The sequence below is a fragment of the Squalius cephalus genome (genome assembly GCF_949319135.1).
Source record: "Squalius cephalus genome assembly, chromosome: 7".
Taxonomy (NCBI): domain Eukaryota; kingdom Metazoa; phylum Chordata; class Actinopteri; order Cypriniformes; family Leuciscidae; genus Squalius; species Squalius cephalus.
Genome location: NC_137128.1, coordinates 15,597,421 through 15,618,732, shown reverse-complemented (window position 1 = coordinate 15,618,732; position 21,312 = coordinate 15,597,421). Strand labels below are relative to the sequence as shown.

General features: G+C 43.3%; 1 protein-coding gene across 3 annotated transcripts in view; it reads left to right on the top strand.

The window, feature by feature from the left end:
* dis3l2 (DIS3 like 3'-5' exoribonuclease 2) overlaps nt 1-19,339 on the top strand; it is an 83,678-nt gene extending 64,339 nt beyond the window's left edge. For all 3 annotated transcript variants that reach the window (XM_079877288.1, XM_079877290.1, XM_079877289.1), the window contains 4 exons: nt 12,102-12,232; nt 12,466-12,570; nt 14,257-14,361; nt 17,751-19,339. In XM_079877288.1, the coding sequence (XP_079733414.1) occupies nt 12,102-12,232; nt 12,466-12,570; nt 14,257-14,361; nt 17,751-17,849 (440 nt within the window). In that variant the 3' untranslated portion in view covers nt 17,850-19,339. The remainder of the gene's footprint in view (nt 1-12,101; nt 12,233-12,465; nt 12,571-14,256; nt 14,362-17,750) is intronic.
* The last annotated feature ends 1,973 nt before the right edge of the window (nt 19,340-21,312 follow it).

Sequence of the window (21,312 nt, the reverse complement as noted above, 5' to 3'; positions counted from 1 at the left end):
AAGCAAGCCAAAGGCGACAGTGGCAAGGAACCAAAACTCCCATCAGGTGACAGAATAGAGGGGGGAAAAACAATTGATCATGATTCAGGCAGCATTACAGGTCAGAAGTCAGATTGGATCAGAACATTCAGAATATTTTTCCAGTTCCATCTGGTTGAAGATCGGAGTCACGCCGGTATGGAGACGGGTTTGTTGAGGATCAGTGCCGATGGCTGTTGTGTCGATGAGGTCTTCACAGGGGAGAGTCTAATTGACACAATCTCTGCTGACACTTCAGGGATGTGTTGTGGTCGTGTCTAGGTGCAAGTCCACCATCTGATCTGGATACGGCCCGGATCCGGCTGACTTCAGTAAAACTCGGGATAACCAGAGAGACTAATATTAGCATAGATTCCATTCTTCTTATGATGTAAGAGTACATTGGATTTTATAGGAAATGTTCCCGGTTCCGGCTGACCTAATTTATGCAGCCTAACAATCATTTAACTGATTTGAATAATAGATATGTATAATGTTCTATGTTTATGCCAGGCTAAAGAGATGTGTTTTTAGTCTAGATTTAAACTGACTGAGTGTGTGTGCTTCCCGGACAATGCTAGGAAGACTACTCCAAAGTTTTGGTGCTAAATACGAAAAGGATCTACCGCCGTCAGTCGATTTTGATATTCTAGGTATTATCAACTGGCCAGAATTTTGAGATCGCAATAGACATGAAGGACTAGGGATGGGATGGTATGAAAATTTAATAATACGATTATAGTGACCAAAATTATCGCGATTATCAATATTATCACGGTTTTGTTAAAACGAGATGAAAGTGTTCAAAAAGAGTTGATGCTCACACTGAAGACATTTCAACAAGTTTTATATTTGAAAATCAACAAACAACAAATAAAACAAGTAGCTCTATGCACTTTTTAAAGCATTTCCTTCCTTATAATGACGGTCGTCAATAGCAACGCATTATAACACCGTGCACATCCATTGTAACGGACACCTGTTAAGTAGTGTTCATGACATGAATGTGGATGTGCCTTTAAGATAACTTCTTCTGTGGCGTACGTTATTGTATGCATGCTGTTTTTATGTGAGCGCGCACGCACAGTGAGAGTGAGACTGCTCACGCAAAGAGGAAGATGACTGCTCTACTGCTGACCGTTGTTTTATTATAATGTGTTTACTTACACTTTGATTTGTAGCGTGTTTTCTTTTCCCTTTTAACATTCGCTCTTCGACATGTATGTGAAGAGTGTGCTTAACTGAGAGAAAACATCTATAAAAGTCTTGTGGAACTACCAGTTCATTTGCACTGTCTCGTATTCTTCATCTGGGCAGACTTCAAACTCTCTGACAGACGTTACAACATGTATCACAATGGACGCGCTCTCTCGTTTCATTCAAATACAACTTGCCGTCTTGCGTCTCCGTTTTTAATTGTATTGAAAATTAAATCAGAGTTGATTCATTGTTTACATAGTTTGATAATATTGTTGTGATCATCTTGTCTGAACGATTGTTTTGTACGTTGTACATAATGGATTTATAAACAGGTAATATTTAAAACATTCATCTCAATTCAATGTCCCCGTAATTATGTGGTAAAAAAAAAAAAATTGGTGTAATAAGTGTATAATGAATAAAAATTATTATCCCTTAAATGTCACTCTAGTAGGTTTGAACTTGTTCGTTCGTCTTTGGCTAAGCTAAGTTACTTGCTGCGAACTTTTCTTTGCGGAAGCTTCACATTTATTTCAAGTGATTGATATAAAATAGTTCAACTTAAAACAACATTTTATGCCCAATTATTTCCCAGACGTAGTTTTGGTATTGAGGTCAAAGTTAACTTGCCTTGCGTTCGCTATACAACAGTTAATGGTACACAAGACGACTCGGCAGATCTGAAGTTTCTATTTCTTGTGCATGTTCTGCTGACAGGGTGACCATCCTCGATTAGGTTTCCCTCGGGACTTTTGTTAAAGCCAAAATATGACCACACCTCAGAATTGGTTCTTTTAAAAGGCTGAAAAATCTCCCGAGCACGGTCACTGCCTTCCGCAATTGACCTTTCGCCGGCCCCTCCCCCAAAACGGCCATTGTCCAATCACACATCATAGCAACCGTTACTATGTGAGCAGGTCCGACAAAAATTAGCAAGATGGTGAAGCGTGCGCCCATGGCGTTTGTAAATCGGACACTACATACCCCGAGAGATTGTCTGGAGGAGTTATGCTCTTTCCATTCCCAAAGCCGAAAACACAACGTGAGCGGTGCCTACAATGGATAAAACAGTGTGGACGGCCCCAATCCCAGTTAAATGTGTCGAACATTACGAAGCATAAATACGTCTGCTGGCTGTGGTATCGATGGCTACTTAAAGGTTTTTTTGTTTTGTTTTTCTGATCTGAAAAACGATCCTATCTGTAACTCAAAAAACATAATATTGTCTGAACCGCGAGTTTTATGATCCGTTGCCCCACTAATAAATATTATGGTCTCAACCGCGATTTTTGTGATCTGTTGTCCCCCTAATAAATATTATGGTAAGTGCATTATGAAAGACAATCAATGAAAGTTGTTTAGATGCAAATTAAGGCTATGTCTGGTTAAACAGTTATTGTGTGATTTCGTTTATTGTGCTTTGTCAACTTGAAGCATGAATTTGAGAAAGAAAATCATTTTTGGAATAAAATGCACCACATACTTTTGTCAATGATATAGGCCTAAGTTATAGCTATTGTAAAAGCTTTCAGTTCACCTGCCTAATTGTAGTTGAAAAGTCAAATTAATGATATACTGTGACTGATCAAATAAACTACAGCATCGGCAATATAACTCCCATGTGTTTTGCAGCATTTAAAATGTTAGTCGTGTTATGCGAAAAAACACACATAAGAAATTATTTTTATTTTTTTTCTTTCTTTTATATTCTTAAGTATAAGAATATACTTTTATTTTCAGAGACAGTTTTTTCTTTCACACAAAAACGTTTCGGTTACTCACGTAACCTCTGTTCTCTCTAGAAGAGGGAACGAGTATTGCGTAGTTGCTACGCTACGGGAAAGCCTTTCTTTCTCGAGATACTGAAGCCAAAAATTATCCTTAATTTTTATAATCTTGTCAACGCAGTGCGGCAGCCTGCAGACCTAGGGCGAGCTACTAGCGTGCCCATTGGCTGCCCTGCGGCAACTGCAGCAGCCTACCGCTGAGCCCTTGGCGTGACGTCACGACCAATGAGCGCGCTTGGCGCGCTTACTGCGTCACAGCCCGCGAAAAGGGGGGTGTGGCTTAGCGTATATAAACAGGGCTCGGAGGCTGCTTCTCTGGTTTCTGTCGCATGAAGCGAAATGAGCTCGTGGCGCGAGCACGGCGGGCTACGCAATACTCGTTCCCTCTTCTAGAGAGAACAGAGGTTACGTGAGTAACCGAAACGTTCTCTTACGAGAGGTTCTCTCGTATTGCGTAGTTGCTACGCTACGGGAACGCCCTTGTCAACGCCGTGCGCGCCCAGCATCCACTGAATGAGTCCCAGGGAGAGCCCGGGGAACGTGATAGCGGAGAGCCGGGCGGCCTAAAGAGGGCTAGCGCCGTACATAAGCACACACTAGGGGGTTTGGAGCGGCACGGCCGGTCCGAACTGACAATTCCCTGCATAGTGCAGCTCAACCAGTAGAGCTAAATCACACACCGTAGCCCGCGCACAGATAGTGGGCCGGCATACGCGAGACTTAGACTGATAACACTTTCGCCTGCAAGGCGGGAACATCCAGGTTGTAAAACCTAACAAATGTAGAGGGGGAGGCCCAGCCTGCCGCTGCACAAATGTCATGAATGGGAATCCCGCTGGACCACGCCCACGACGAGGCCATGCCTCTGGTGGAGTGAGCTCGAATGCCCAATGGGCACTGCAGGTCTTTAGACGCATAAGCCACAGCAATAGCGTCCACTATCCATCTGGACAGGCTGTGTTTCGAGGCGGCGAGACCCTTGGTGCGCCCACCAAACGAAACAAAGAGCTGATCCGAGCGCCTGAAAGCGGCGGACCGTGAAATGTAGTTCCTCAACGCCCTGACCGGGCAGAGGAGATTACCATCGGCCTCGCTGCCATGCGTTGGCAGGGCTGAGAGGGAAATGACCTGTGCTCTGAAGGGAGTGCCCAAAATTTTGGGAACGTACCCATGCCTCGGTCTGAGAATGACTTTGGAGTCATTAGGTCCGAACTCGAGGCACGCGGCGTTAATAGATAACGCGTGAAGGTCTCCCACTCGTTTGACTGAAGACAGTGCTATCAGAAAAACGGTTTTGAGCGTGAGGTATTTCATATCCACAGTTTCCAAGGGTTCGAAGGGATGCGCTCTCAGGGCCTCCAAGACCAGAGAAAGATCCCACATAGGAACCGCGGGGGGTCGCGGGGGGTTCATCCTCCTGGCTCCCCTAAGGAAGCGGATGACGAACTCGTTCCTTCCTAATGCGCGGCCCCGCTCTGAAACAGAGAGCGCTGAAATGGCCGCAACATAGACTTTGAGCGTGGAGGGGGACCTGCCCGCGTCCAGTAGCTCTTGAAGGAAACACAGAATTCGCGATACCCCACATGTCTGTGGATTGAGCCCCTTAGCAGTGCACCATCTGTTAAACACTGACCATTTCGACATGTAGAGCCGCCTCGTAGAGGGGGCTCTAGATTGTATGATCGTGTTCATGACCCCGTCTGGCAGATCAGCCTGTAATCGTTGAGGCTCCACGCATGCAGAGACCAGCGCTCTGGATGGGGATGCCATATCGAGCCGCGGGCTTGAGAGAGAAGGTCTCTCTTCACCGGTATCGGCCAGGGGGCTGAGTCTGCCAGCTGTATTAGATCCGGGAACCAAGCTTGGTTCTCCCAGCATGGGGCTATGAGGAGCACTGAGTGGCGCGCTTCCCTGATTCTCTCGATGACCTGAGGCAGCAGAGAGACCGGGGGAAAAGCGTACAACGGGCCGCTGGGCCAGGTCTGGGCCAGCGCGTCCTCGTTCTTCGAGAAGAACTCTGGGCAATGAGCGTTGTCTTTTGACGCAAAAAGGTCGACTTTCGCTTTGCCGAAACGGCGCCACAGTAACTGGACTGTTTGGGGGTGTAGAGACCACTCCCCAGGGGGAACGTTGTCCCTGGACAGTCTGTCGGGACCCTCGTTCAGGTGGCCAGGCACATGCGCGGCTCTCAGCGAGCGCAGAGAGTGCTGAGCCCACACGAGGAGGCGTTCCGCCAGGGCGCAGAGCGTCTTTGATCTGACACCGCCCTGGCGATTCACATAGGCCACTACCGATGTATTGTCCGTGCGGACTAGAACATGGTGACCGTGGAGGAATGGGAGGAAGTGTTTGAGCGCTTTCTCGACCGCGAGCATCTCTAGACAGTTTATGTGTAGGAGATTCTCCTGGTCTGACCAGCGGCCATAGACCGGTCTGCCTTCGAAGAGCGCTCCCCAACCTAGGTTGGAAGCGTCTGTCGAGACAACTTTCCGGTGTGAAATCACTCCCATAGTCACTCCCGTGAGATACCATTCGGCTGCCAGCCAGGGCTGCAGGGCTGAAATGCAGCCCTGATTCACTCTGACTCGCAAGCCGCCGGCCGCCCAGGCTCGGTGGGGCACGCGCGCTTTCAGCCAGCGTTGAAGCGGGCGCATGCGCAGTAAGCCCAGCTGGAGCGCTGCTGCAGCTGAGGCCATATGCCCCAAGATACGCTGGAATGTCCTCAGCGGAACCCGGCTGCCTATTTGGAGGGATGCGGCGAGGAGGCGGATGCGGCGCGCGCGCTGCTCCGACAGTCTGGCCGTCATAGCCACCGAGTCCAGTTCTATTCCAAGAAAGGAAATTGACTGACGGGGCGATAGCGAGCTCTTGGTCCAGTTGACCGAGAGACCCAGCTCCTCCAAATGGCTGAGAAGCGCTGTTCTGTGAGACACAAGTTCCGTCTCTGACTGCGCTAGAATAAGCCAATCGTCCAGATAATTCAGTATTCGCATTCCCTGTTTTCTCAGGGGAGCGAGGGCCGTGTCCATGCATTTCGTAAATGTACGGGGTGCCAAAGACAGGCCGAAGGGCAGGACTGTGTACTGATATACTCGACCGTTGAAGGCGAATCTCAAGAATGGCCTGTGACGGGGAGTTATCTGGATCTGAAAGTATGCGTCTTTTAGATCGAGAGAGATAAACCAGTCTCCTGGGCGAATCTGCGCGAGGATTTTTCTGGTTGTGATCATTTTGAACGGCCGTCTCATGAGGGCTTTGTTCAGATGTCTCAGATCTAAAATAGGTCTTAACGCTCCGTCCTTCTTGGGTACGAGGAAGTAGCGGCTGTAAAAGCCCGACTCGCTCAGGGAAGGATGAACCTGTTCTATAGCCCCTTTGCGCAGCAGCTTCGCTATTTCTGCTTGAAGCAGGTGCGCAGCTTCTGAACTCACTCTCGTCTCCGTCTGTGCTGTAAAGCGCGGAGGGCGACGAGCGAATTGAAGCGAATAGCCGTGTTTTATAGTATTCAGCACCCATTCTGACGCGCCCTGAATCGCTTCCCATGCTTTCGCATGCATAGCTAGGGGTCGAATGGTCTCTGGGTTCAGATCGCCGCGCTGCGCGGGATGGGGAACCTGTATCAGAGAGGATGGAGCGGCGTGCGCGCCGCTGGTGCTCGAACACGGGGGCTGGTAAACAGTATTGGCCGACTGAACAGCATTCAGTAGCTCGGTCCCATCGGATGGAGCGTGATTTGCTGTCAAACATCCCAGGCGCGAGAGTGGCGTGGGGATTATAATGTCTAAAAGTGAGTGCGCGTGCTCGTGAGCGGGCGCAGAGTTTACACTTATGACATGGCCAGTGTTTGGGAGCTTTAGAGGGTCTGTGACCCAAGGTAACTGACTGGCAGAGCGAACAGCGGGTAGGTGTGAGCACAAGGCTGTGGGCACATTTTCTACACTTAATACTCGAGCGGCTTGCGTCCGCTTCATGAGAGAGCGCTCTGTGCGCGTTACCATGGGGACCCTGTTTGTGTGAAGCAGTGAGCACATGGGAGTGGGCACATTTTCTACACTTATAATACTCTCGGCCTGAGCCGTTGTTGCCCGGGGTAACCGAGTGACAGAGCGAGTTACGGGTAGATGTGAGCACAGAGTTGTGGGCACATTTACTACACTTAGTACTCGAGCGGTGTGTGACCGCTTTATGAGAGAGCGCTCTGAGCGCGTTACCATGGGGACCGTGTTTGTGTGAAGCAGTGAGCACGTGGGAGTGGGCACATTTTCTGCACTTACAACACCTTCGGCCGGAGCCGGAAAACCCGAATTTACACTCTTTCTGAGATTTATTTGGGCCGCCGTAAAAACGGCGTTTGTGTGCAGGCGAGCGAGTGGTATTACTGGCTCGTTGGCTGCGGTGTAAGCTGCTGCAGTAGCCTGTACTGAGGGGACTGACAGAGCTGGGCGTTTTGATGGCGGTCCGGCCGCAGCGGGACTCAGCCATCTTTTCCTCCCTGCGGGTGCTAGGAGGACTTCGCGGGCTCAGACTTCAGCGTTATCTTGGGACGCGGACCCCGGGGGGGCGGCGGTCTGTGACGGCTGGTTGAGCGCGACCTAGGGCGGCCGCCCTGGCGTCGCTGCGAAGCAGTTGGTGGCCGAGACGAGCGCTGTGTGGAGCTGCGCGCAGGAGGCTGAGCTTGAGAGCGGCCTGCGGCTGGGCTCGAGCGGCGGGGCAGGAAGAGATTCATAGCCTGCGACGCCTTCTGTACTTCAGAGAAGCGGTCCACAATCCCGCTGACCGCAGGGCCGAAGAGGCCAGTGGGCGAGAGCGGGGCGTTGAGGAAAACAGCGCGTTCTGACTCACTCATATCCGCCAGCGTCAACCATAAGTGTCTGTCGATGACGGTGAGCGCGGCCATGGATCTGCCGATGGCTTGTGCAGCGGTTTTGGTAGCGCGGAGCGAAAGGTCCGTCGCGCTGCGCAGATCTGTTAAGGCTGTGTGATCCGAGCCCTTCTCGTCCAATTCACGGAGGAGGTCGGCTTGCAGGATCTGGAGAACAGCCATCGAGTGCAGGGCGGAAGCAGCTTGGCCGGAGGCGGCGAATGCGCGGCCGGCGAGAGCTGATGTGGTCCTGCAGGCTTTGGACGGCAGGGCAGACTTTGAGCGCCATCTAGCAGACGGCGGGCAAAGGTGCGTTGCCACCGCTTCCTCAACGGAAGGGATGCCGGTATATCCTTTCTCGGCGGCCCCGTCCACCTGGGAGAGGGCCGAGGAGACAGATGAGCGGAGTCTAGCGGAGAAGGGCGCGTTCCACGACTTCGATAGCTCCGCATGGAGCTCGGGCAGGAAGGGTGCTGACCTAGAGGCTGGCGCTTGGCGGCGGCTAGGCAGAAAACACCCGTCGAGTCGGTTCGGCGCGGGCTCCTTGGGTGGGGACCAGTCCAATCCCAGTCGGTCGACCGCTTTGGTGAGGAGGCGGATAAGCTCCGCGTCAACACTGGAGCGGGACCTGCCAGACTCTGGAGTCGAGGAGGCGGAGCGGTGAGAGCCCGACCATTCCTCGCTGTCCGAAGCAAGCAGAGAGCAGCTGTCAGCGGCGTCATCTGCTTCATCCCCAAAGGCGACGGCAGTGCAGGCAGTGGCCGGCCGCTGCGCGTCGGTGAAGGGCGGGGGAGAAGGAGAGAGCGAGGCTCGCGGGAGGGGCTCCGGCGAGCGCTCAGCTATAACCACCGGCTCGGGAGGCCTTTGAGAGCGGCGTTTCTTCTTTCGCGGCCCTGAAGAGGCAGCCGGGGAAGGTGGAGGATCATCAAACATGGCGAGTCGAGCCCGCAGGGTCGACATCGGCAAGTCCTCACACTGTTCGCAGCCGCCCGTGGAGAGGGCGCGGGCTGCGTGGTCGAGGCCCAGGCAGAGAGCGCAGACCACGTGGCGGTCTCCGTCGCTGAGCGAGGCTCTGCACGAGCCACAGGATGAGCGAGGCATTTGCAACAACGCCTCGCGCTCTTTTAGATGCAAAGTGTGTCGCGGGGCGAACACACACACACATACAACACAGAGCAGTAAAGGATATATTCGCCGGATAGCGAAGCAGGCAGGGAAGGCTGAAGGCGGCGAAGGCGGCCGGCGTCCTCAGGCTGAGATCCTCGGCGTGCTGGTCGCTTGATTCAACGGCGGCTTCCTCAGAGAGCAGCGATGCGAAGAGCTTCGCTGAAAAGACAGAAATCAGAGAAGCAGCCTCCGAGCCCTGTTTATATACGCTAAGCCACACCCCCCTTTTCGCGGGCTGTGACGCAGTAAGCGCGCCAAGCGCGCTCATTGGTCGTGACGTCACGCCAAGGGCTCAGCGGTAGGCTGCTGCAGTTGCCGCAGGGCAGCCAATGGGCACGCTAGTAGCTCGCCCTAGGTCTGCAGGCTGCCGCACTGCGTTGACAAGATTATAAAAATTAAGGATAATTTTTGGCTTCAGTATCTCGAGAAAGAAAGGCTTTCCCGTAGCGTAGCAACTACGCAATACGAGAGAACCTCTCGTAAGAGAACACAACAGTAAGTGTCTTACAATGCTTTTAAACACTTGTTTCCTTGTTCTTTGTCATAATCACAAATGATGTGTATGAACACAGGTGTTACGTTAAGCATTAGCCTCGATAGAGACGTAGATAGTAGTCGTGTCTCCTTCATTGCGTATTTTTATATTATAATATATCCCTCCACTGCATACTGTAAACCTTTTTGCCTCAATCTGGAGGATATCGCGGAGGTATTGCTCCAAAAATGGTCACTGACACGCACGGGTATACCTCTTTCCGTCATGGCAATCTGTCGCGCTGGTCGTGTTTGACCATTTGTTTGTCGGACGTAGCAACAGTAACTAAGGGGGGCGGGGCTCGGCGAAAGGTCAATTCCTTCTTGAATTAAAAAAAATAACATTGCGCGCTGCGCCTGCGTCAGACTGTTTCTGGCTGAACAGGATCTAAATGAGGAGCGCTGCTCCTCTTAAAAAATGAGATAGGTCTGACTGCAGAACCATACGTCATAGCAGTGTGAGGACGACAGCGCCAGCCTAACAGTCTGACGCCGGAACCGCATACCATACATATCCACCTTACATATACCATACCTAAACCTACCCATCTCCACCCCCTGACCCCTAAACCTACCCATCTCCACCCCTTAGATGCTTTTACCCCGCCCACTTCCGGCATCAGACTGTTAGGCTGGCGCTGTCATCCTCACACTTTTATGATGTATGGTTCTGCGGTTCTGCAGTTGGTTAATATTGTTAAAAATGGCATTAAGGTAAAGTGTTTTGTGAAAAATATACAGTCTACACACACATATTGCACACTGAATGGCATTATAGAGAAAATAATTGTGCCTTATGAGATCAATGCACTGTGTTGTCATTCATAAAAGGACATCATACCTATTATGAAACAGCTCATCTGTCGTAACTCCACTGAAATCTCCATGCTAAGCAAGCGTTCACAATATAACATCCATCTGCAGTTTTTACACGTTTTTAAACGTATTACATATGAGAAATATTGATATTCCGTCGGATTTTGTATAAAATAATCATCAATCCTATTGTAACTAGTTTTCTCTTTTGTAGCATAGTTGTGTGTTATTGCTACTATTTCTGTTATTGCCTTTCAATAAAGCTCCTCATTAAAGTTAGTGCACATAACATAAATATAGATTTATGGCTGTTTCCCCTCCCTTAGCCAGTGCTGAGGAAATGCCTCTCTACGCTTATTCAAGCCGAGTAGAGTAACGGTGATAATATGGCTACGTAGCCTACACCAAACACATTTTGCTATTAAGGGCAGCCTACCACACCATTGATGTGAACTTAGCTACACATGCCATTTACGTCAGAGGGAGCTATTTCAGGCCCTGTAGAGATTTAGTGAAATGCCCATGCTTTTTTATTTAGCTACTTCGCCATTTTGAATGTACACATTTCTCATATTTGTGTTATTGCTACTATTTGTGTTATTGACCTTTAGGTAATAAAAAAAAAAACCTTAAGATTATTGTGGGAGTATTTTTGTATTTTCTAAATACTAATTACTTGTATTTTATTTAAATACATTTTTCACATCAGTATTTTGTATTTGATTTTGTTACATTTCATGAGCCAGTATTTGTAGTTTATAACAAAATAGTTTTTGATGTATTTGTGCCCACCTCTGTTTGTAAGTAATCAGCAAGATTTTAAAATGTATACAATGTTTAATAAGGAGCCAGAGTGTTGACAGAACTGGGCTAATATGGTCATACTTCCTGGTTCTAGTAAGAACTCAAGCTGCTGCATTTTGGACTACATGTTTTTTCTTCTTTTTTATTTTTGTGAGTAATTGCTTCCATCTGTCCACCCTACCCAATAGCCCAGACATATGAAGAATACAGGATGTTGTTGTCACATGCAGCATGTGACCAACACTTGCCAGATATCCCTCCAGCTCAATTAATGCTACTGTAAGTTCTAGCATCCATCAATTTTGAACGGGTGCCCATTTGGAATGTCATTATGGTGCCCTGTTGTCTCCCCTTGTTGATGATAGCCTTCACAGTATTCCATGGCACATCTAATGTTTTCAAAATACTTTTGTATACCCTTCTCCCGATTGGTAACTCTTTACAAAGATATCCAAACACATCCTTTGTAAAGTCGACCAAGAGGATGCTAATAAATCCCACTGTAATTGAGTTACAAATTAGGTTACATGTGTGACATGAACATGCCAAGTTCTAGTCAACATTTACTAGAACACATTTGAAAGTTTAAAATTATCATTAATCCACCGAATGCCAGTGCAAGTTAATCCACCGAATGAAAAAAAGGATCTTCGTAATCTTTAGTCAAATTCTCAAAATCTGCTTCCCCTTTGGAACGGCTTGGGCAGAACATCCTTAACAACTCCTCTCCAATTGTCAGTCTGCTGTGAGCTAGAGATGGCGAGGATGTGCACTAAAATCAAGCCCCACCCTCTATTTTTTATCTTTCTGTATTGCATTTCATTCTGAAATGCACAACTTCTGGTTCATGCAGACTTTAAGTTAAGTGCTGTTTTATCTGGAGCCTCATATTTATTCTATCTGTGTCATTACAGACTGTGGGCCACGTTTGAGTCTCTCAGGAGAAGAAGTACACAAACAGTCATCCCACTGCAATGACAGGAAGACTGCTTCAAAGAGAGTTCAAGAGCTGAGCTCTGAACTTTTCTTTGCTGTCTTTGTGAAGGTATGTATCATAGCAAAGATGCTCAAGAGGTCAGGTTTTATTTATCATTTGCACAGATTGCACATAGAGTAAAAGTCTTCTGTATGTTAATAGTAATAAAGTAAACTTAGAACAAATTTGAGCAAAAACATTTTGCCCTTGATATAATGTTAGCATAGTTGTTATTGATCTGCAAAGGCAGAAATGTTGTTTGTAAACAAACCATTTATTAATGAGTGTGATGTTGCTGGTAGGAGTGTGGTCCTCTGGATTCAGAAGCTATGGTCATGGGGGTCCTGGACCAGTCCTTTGATGTGCTGGTGCTTCGCTATGGAGTGCAGAAACGAATCTACTGTAATGTACGTATTACTTATTCAACTATTTGTTTTCATAGCTTTTCCTTCTAAATAGTAAATTAGTAAACCAGTGAAATTCAGCCATACACCTCATTTATCAAAGAGACTCCAGTCTGCGTAATTATTTTTTACTTATATTTATTCCTTATGTATTTGTGAGGTAGTTATTACATTATATTAGTGTTTAAATGAAACGCATGTGTAAACAAATTATGAATTAATGTACTGTCGTTTCTCGCACTGTCGTTTTAATATTCATAATTTTCAGTAAAGTGAAAGTAAAGTACATGTACACTCTTGTGTTGTGACATTACTGTCGGATCTCTCTGAAAGGTGCATCGAACTGTGTGTTGTTTAAAAACAAATTCGCAGTAAAATGAAGCGAACAAATGAACAGTAAAATGAAGCGAACAAATGAACAGTGTCTTACAGAAACAATCTGTAATTTTGTTTCAAATTAAGTTCATCCACACTTTCTGAATGTTTGGATCATAAGGAAAGCAATGCAAAGACTGTTAATCAAGTTTCGTACCACGTGGTTTTTCATCCATAGATGTACCCCACTTAACACTAATTCATAATTAGTACCTAAGAATAATAAAACAAATTAAAAATGAAGCATTTGACTAGCAAATTCCCATGTCCCAATTGAAATTCATGTTTCAATTTCTTAATTATGTTTATTAATTCATAATAATTTGTAATTATTATGTTATATTATGTTATAAAATAATTTGTAATAATTTGTTGTCCCCAATCATGTTTCAATTTCTAAATTAGCAGTTTTTAGTATTAATATATACATTTACTTATTCTCTTTGACATAAAATACAATTTATTGTCATGCCTATTTTTATTTATTGCTTTAAACGTATTAATGAGTTTATGTCCCTTAAACTCGTCCACCCTGTTACATTGGTGCTATTTGCCCCTTCAAATATTAAGCATATTTAATATTTACTATGCAATGTGTAACAGGGTGGACGTTTCAAGCTTATGAAGCCCATTATTAGCTAGAAAAGAACAACATGCAAGCAGAAGATTTACGTTTAGGAAGAATTAAAATAAATTAAAATATATATTTTTTTAAATAAACAAATATTTTCATGTCCAGTATAAATTAAAACAAAAGGGTGGAAAGGATATGTTTAGGGATGTGAAAATGTAAAGTCGATGTCCCTACAATAACAGACCGGCGTGAATCTAATAAATTATTCATTCAAGAACGTTGTGCAAGTTGTAGTGGGAATTTAAAAAAAATGAATCATGAACTAACATTTTCTTTACAGGCCAAAATATTTAATCTTTGATTTCTCTTTACAGGCCTAACATTTAACATTTGAAAATGTATCAGCAGTATTTTTTAGCCTGGTCGTTGTTTCAGAAATTCAGAAGATATCCTGGCTAGACAGTTATTCTAAATGTAATAGTCCCATGATATATTGAGTAATCAACAATGAACCACCAGCCCCATGATTTTGTTGATATTGATGATTCAGATGATCAAGTTTAATTAAAAGCCCATTTTGCCAGCTGTGAAAACACCTTTAAATCCATTGAATGCTGTGGTAGCCAGCTGAGCTATAAACCAGCACACTATAAATGGCCACAACAGAAAAAAACATTCATTGCTTTTTAATAATGCATGAAATAATGAATAATAAATAACATGCTTTGTTTCTCTTGAAGTCATTAGAGGGACTAAAGGCGGTCAACTTCCGTAAAGTGGGAAAAAGACCAGAGATGACGCTTTTTTGGGAAACAGGTGACCCAAGCAAGGAGTCCATACAACAGGTGCGCTACTCCATGCAGCTTTCTTGTGCTTGCTTAAAGCCTCATTTTCTCAATATCTGTTATATTGGTGGGTTTATAATGAGTGCAGTTGCAAAACACAATGTTTACAATTTTGAAATGTTTTTAAAAAAAACTGTTTAATCATGAAGATGCTTTTACATTTATAACAGAAGCAGCAATCCACATAACAATGTTCTAAACCACTCAGAATCTAGCAACCACATAGCAATACATAAAAACACTCAGAACGTGCTAACAACCGCTTGGCAACACCCAAGAAACTGCCTGGGACACCGTACCAACTGCATATACACTATATGGACAAGAGTATTGGGACACCTGACCATTACACCAACAGTGACTGTAGTGTCATTGCATTCTAAATAAATAGACATTAAAATTAGAGTTTTTGTAGAGCGTTTCTGTGGGAATTTTTGCCCATTCATCCAGTAGAATGTCATGGCAGTGGAAGTTTGGAACTCTTCGGCTATGGAATCAGAAGAGCTTTGGTGACGTTTATGTACCATGCTCCTCAGCACTTGGTGACCCCGCTCTGTGAGGTCTTCCGCTTCGTGGATGAGTTGTTGTCATTCCTAAATGCTTCCACTTTCCAATAATACCACTCACAGCTGGCCATGATATATCTAGCAGGGATGAAATTTCACGAACTGACTTATTGCAAAGGTGGCATTCTATCACAGTACCACACTTGTTCAATTCACTGAACTCTTGTCTGATTTTGTGCACCTTTGGCAATGGGTCTGATTCAAACACCTGAATTCAATAATTTAAGAGTTGTGTCCCAATACTTTTCTCCATATAGTGTATCAACATTCTTAAAACCATTCAGAACCTAGCAACACCCTGGCAGCTGCTTAGAACACCCTAGTAACCAAATAGCAGTGTTCTCAGAAAACCCAGTTCACAAGAGCTAAAACAAGGCCGAACTGTGGCATAGGTAACGCAGGTAACCTGGGGTGCAAAAAGATAGTGGCGCGCCCGGAGACGACGGAAAAACATATGGTGAGCAGCAGCTTTCATTTCTGCTCCGACAGTCGCAAGACCATGCCGAACACTGTAAGTGCGTTTTAGAAATCAGGAATGGTGAGAGAACATTGTGCTTGGTACGTTTTTCGTCTTCAAACCAAACTTGGGTCTCCAGTTTAAATCCCGTCTGGCTAGTGCGCTTCCCATAATGTTTACTCTTTAGGAGAGTAGGCGGTCTTTTGTGGTCTGTTCGAACGCATTCGCCCACATGAGCGTAGGGCTGCTCGATTATGGCAAAAATCATAATCACGGTTATTTGGGTCAATATTGAAATCTCAATTATTTAGCACTATTATTACTGAGTGATATGATCAAAGTCTTATTTCATGATACGAGAAATTTTAAATTAAAATTTTTACATTTCACAACTATCGATACTTCAGCTAAAACTAATACTAGGTCAATTAATGTAAGTAAAAAGTCCTCAAAACAGTTACAGAAGACAAGTAAACAGTCAGCAATACAATAAGAACAAAGAAACGAATTACAAACAAAACCGACAAAAAATACAACAGAACAAAAATACAAATTAAATGAAGTGTGTTGTAAAGTTTTTCTTTCTTCAAAGCAAACCAGGAGACAGTTGGGATCGCGTTCAACAGAAGTTATTCTTTATTGAGAACTCGGCTGTACGTTGCTGTAGAAACTTCCAACATTGTCTAACTAACGTAACTTTACATGGTTTCTTTATAGGCATTTCAGTGGGCTGTCCTTAAAAGTGCTGAACATACACACAGACTTAGGGCTGACCACTACATCTAATCATCAAAAGACAATAGAGGCAATTACCCCCAACTGAGATAATGGTACCCCCCCCCCCCCCCCAAATGGTATAAACAACAAATGGTCACGAGACCTAAGATTAGGTAAACATTCACACACAGTTCAACTCTTAATTGGAAGATCAAAGACTAACAAAACCCCTGACTATTACAATGTTTAGACAGCTGACTTACAGCTGACTTCTAATCAGTAAATTGATGCCATCATGTTCACCTTGAATGCCCAATACAGTGTAGTGCACCTTAGTGTTTCATGTGATATTATAAAGCAAGTAGGATCAGCAGATCTTAAACATATTCTTAAATTTTAACCCTTCAAGTGCTTTAGGTTATTCAGGAAGATGTACTAACAGTAGTTTTCAGATGAGTAATAGCTTACAACAGAAATGTAATAAAGTAATCAAATGTAAAATAACACTGCTGTATACATTAAATATAGACTAACCCTTATTTAAAACTACAAAAGTTATTCATTCATAACTACAAAAGTTATTCATTCAAGAACAATGTGTGCTTTTGTTGTTTGATTAACATTTATGACTTCAAGAGCTGCACAGATCCAACACATTTCAAACACGCTTTCTCAAAATGTTTGCATTCACTTAAGATATAACCGACTGTGTTTGAGGATACTTACCAAAACGGCATTTCAACATATTTGTGTGTAGGCTGTTTGACCGTTTAGGCGCGTATCTGAAGCCCAGAGTAAAGTTTGCTTATGCCCGTTCCCCATCTCGGAGCGCACGCACAGGAGGCCGGCTAGGGAACAGCATCTCTTTCGCAGTTTAATGCACTTTTAATAACACTTTTTAATATCAAGCATGTCCCGCAGTTTAGTAGACTGCATTTTACAACACTCACTTGTTTGGCAGAATGGATGTTCAATTTGACTTGGAGAGGAACCGCTGTGAAGGAAAGAAAAGTGCGCTTGGACGGAATGCGGCAGCAGCACAATAATCATTTTAGCTTGATTTATCTTGTTTTTATAATCGTTGGAAAATCAGAATTGAAATACGATCAATCGCACAGCCCTACATGAGCGTCTACACTATGAAGGCATTTTGGTTCAAAGCAGCACATTCAAACAATATGTATTGAATAAAGAGCTAACATGATACGTATTGTATTGTATTGTATTGTATTGTATTGTATTGTATTGTATTGTATTGTATTGTATTGTGAGGTAGTCAACAATATCCAGATATAATATTTACGTCCCCTAATATTTTCCAGTACTGAATGGTTCATGTAACTCTTGTGTACATTTTAATTTTTTTTAAATATTTAAAAAGTAATTTGGAACAGGTTGTTTGTCAAATTTGTTATTTTTTATAAATGTAAGTAATTTGAATCCATTTTAGTGTTGCCAGTGTTTCAGTGATGCCAATCTAAAATCTCTCCCAGGGCACCAACAAAGTCTGGCTTGACCCTGAGCCAAAACCACTCAAAATATCATAGAAACTGCGGATCAACACCGTAGCTACATCTCGGAACATCCTAGCAAACACACACCATGGTTATTTCTTGCAGTGGATAATGGTGTGTTGTCTTCTTCTGCAGGAGATCTCCATCTTCACCCTGTTGAATGTTCAGCTGAAGGCAGATAGAGCTCCTATGAAATACAGTGCTGTGCTCAAGAGACCCTCAGCACTTGTATGAATTATCCCAACTCAATTTTTATTTCCGCAGGTTTATTCTTAACCAAACAGAAGTATCAATGGTGATAAAGGCTTCTCCTCTGCACAAGTAAACCATGAACTCAATTTTATGTGATTTTATTTGACTTCTATAGGATTTTGTTCTGAAATCTGCCAAATGCACATTTCTTTTAATTTGGGAATGTTAAGTGTTCAAGTTGAAATATTGGAAATATTTTGCTTTAGCCTCAGGAAGTGTTAAGTGAAGGTTTTGTTTTCAGGGATTGTGCCATAAGTTTAAATATTTCTATTTTGAAACAACATGAAATTCACCCTCATTCAGAGAATAGTTTCCAAAGTGAATTTTAGTTACATTTGAGGTTGTTGTTTTTTTTTTTTTCTGCCTTAAATCTTTTAGGATATGCAGCCTTTGAATGAGAGATAATCACTTCGGAAATGCCGTTTGTCAACTTTAGAAGTTGCAGATATGTTAATGATTATTTTGTTTTCCCAATGGGAAGCATTGAGCCCTTAACCATTTTATTAAGTGATTTTTGGACTATATATTAGCTTGGCTGAGTGATTGCTTTATTTTGTTGCAAATACTGGATCTGTTATGTTTTTAAATAGGACCTTTTGTTAACTATTGATAGATGCTTTTTAATTATTTTCAAGAATTAGTTGTAAAGCATCAAAACTTTTGGGACCCACCATTTGAAGAAAACATCTGGCAGAGAATTTTACTTTACAATCACTCCACTGCTTGCTTCTTATGTATGTAAAGGTACTGCCCCAAGTACCCCATACACTTGAATACTGTTTTACATACACTGAACGTCTATTTGATGTCTTTAAGAAATGTTTTAAAGTGTCATTTGTCTCATCTTATGCATTTCATTTAATGTTTTCATATGCTTATTTTTGCACATGGAATTTCAGTGATTGTTTCAGATATATCAACTATTTACTATTTACAAACTATTGATCTTGCAAACAATGTCTTCTCTACTGTATAGTGTGATATGCCAGTATAAAACTCTAAAACTGACAATGACTATGTAACACGTCCAAAAGACTAGAAAAAGGCATCTGGGCTTAACTTCATTTAAACCATTAAGTTCAGCTGAAGAATCTCTACAGTTAGCAAGATAGCAGTCATATGATGTGACAAAAAAAAAAACAAAAAAAAACAGCATTTTGTTTGTTTTACAAGAACTGCTGTGTAAATGAAGTGTTGCCCATTGTAAGGTTGGAACGTGCCAGTATCCATGTGTAAAATGTTTGTAAAATCTGCATTTGGTATTTAATTGGAAACTTGTGCTGTATGTACTCCGTTAGGGGTTCAATTTGATGTAAGTGCACATTTGTTGTAACATTGGTCTAAAAATGTAGTCCTAAAATATATATATGCAGTGTGAGTAATAGGGGAAAACCTGTGGTGTTTGGCAAATGAATATGGTTAAGTGTGATACTGACTGAAAAAATAATAATAAACACCACTTCCACAAAGTCTCCACCACCTCCATTTATTTATCATCACCTTTATTTATATAGCACTTTATACAATACAGATTGTTTCAAAGCAGCTTTACAGTGAAACAGGAAAATAATGGTCAATGTTGCAAAGCAGCTCTAAAAAGGCAATAGTGTCATTGTTCAGCTCTCATCCAATAAGGGGACCTTGGGAGAAACCAGGCTCAGTCAGTCAGGGTCCAGTTCTCCTCTGGTCAAACCAACAAACATGATGTGATTATGATTCCAGACTGCATCACAAGTTTGATTGTGGATTGTTATCACTCAGAATATTTCATCCAACTCCTGCTTGAAGATCGGGATACATCATGCCGTCATGTGGGGAGGAGGTGAAGCTGGCCTTATGGGTCTGTACAGAGGACTTGTCTGGTCAACGAGGTCTTCGTATCTGTCTCTAGGACTCGTCGAGTCGTCATGGGGTCCGCTGACATTCAGGGCTGCGTTGTGGTCATCTCTTGGTGCAGGTCTGCCATTTGGTCTGGATATGGATGTTCTGGGAAGTGTTCCTGGGTCCAGTTGACCTAATTTATGCAGTGTAGCAATCCTGGATTTGAATTATAGAAATGTGATCATGTGTTATGTGTATGCTAGGTTAAAGAGATGGGTCTTCCTGTAAATTCAGCCTGTAAAGAATAATACTATTCTTTTCTAAACTGAAAACAGACAGTAGAGCTCCAAAAGACCGGGAAATTACCACTCCACTTTACATTGCTCAATAAAATTAGTCAATTTGTCAAATCACAATTGGTTGGTGTATTATACATGTCAGACCAGTGTTAAGAGCTTCTCCAAGTATGGCTACTCCTTGTGTGGTAATGTCATGCATTTTTACGCCATGCATGTATTAACGTGCATGCACAAAGTGACTTAACGCATGTCTTTAAATTATGTTTTATTAACAAAGTTTGGGAGGAGCACATTCAGATAATTAACCTAATTACAGTTTTTCTGAATTACTAAAACACTAAACCCTGAACCAAATTCTCTATAGCCTAAACCAATTTGTTGAATAAATCCCTTTTTCTGTAAAACATTAAACAAGTTCAGGTAGTTAACACACTATTTGCAAATCTAATACACTCTTTTTGCAAAACTCTAAACATTCTCACTCACTAAAACACATTTCGCACAAAAGTAAAACACAGTTGTCATCGTTTACACACAACGACTCAAAATTGTTCACACTTATTTCTAATGATGTGACCAAACCAACTGTACATAATACAAGTCAGTTCAGAGTGCCAAAACGGACTCAAAATGTTGCACTGAATGTTGATACCAACAATGGATGGAAACAATATAAGAGGGAGAGAAGGAAGAGTGTGTAAAAGAGGGGGTGAACAAGGAGGAAGAGGATGAGGACGAGAAACAGCAAGGTGTGAATGTGTGTTAGTAGGCCTAAATTTATTAGTCACATTCTTCCACTTGAGTAAACTTAGGAATGAACTATCGCTACTTAAATATATAGGCTAGCCTATCTATCTATCTATATCTATATCTATCTATCTATCTATCTATATATATATATATATATATATATATATATATATATATATATATACAGGGTGCGATTTGAGAAAAAAACAGAGGGGGGGATGTTTTGAAACACTTTTATTCATAAAAATAAATCATGAGAACACGAACTTCATCACTGCATTTGCAGGAATTGTAAAATCTTTTTTCTTATTAACTCATGAAGTAGCCTATTTTCAATATTTTTACTCTAATAGCTTATCTTTCCCAACACTGTGGTCCTTGTTCATTTGAGTCAACCTGGGACTGTGAGTTCTGCTGAAGCTGGGAGTTGCCGTCCATCGTACCTGTAGTAACATTCTCATTTGCAGTTTTAGGTTGTTGTTTTTTTTGTGACGGTCCTGTCAATTAAATATGATGATATGCTGCTCTGGACCCTTTTCATTGTTCCCAGCTAGCTAGCTAGAGTTTTCGCGCTA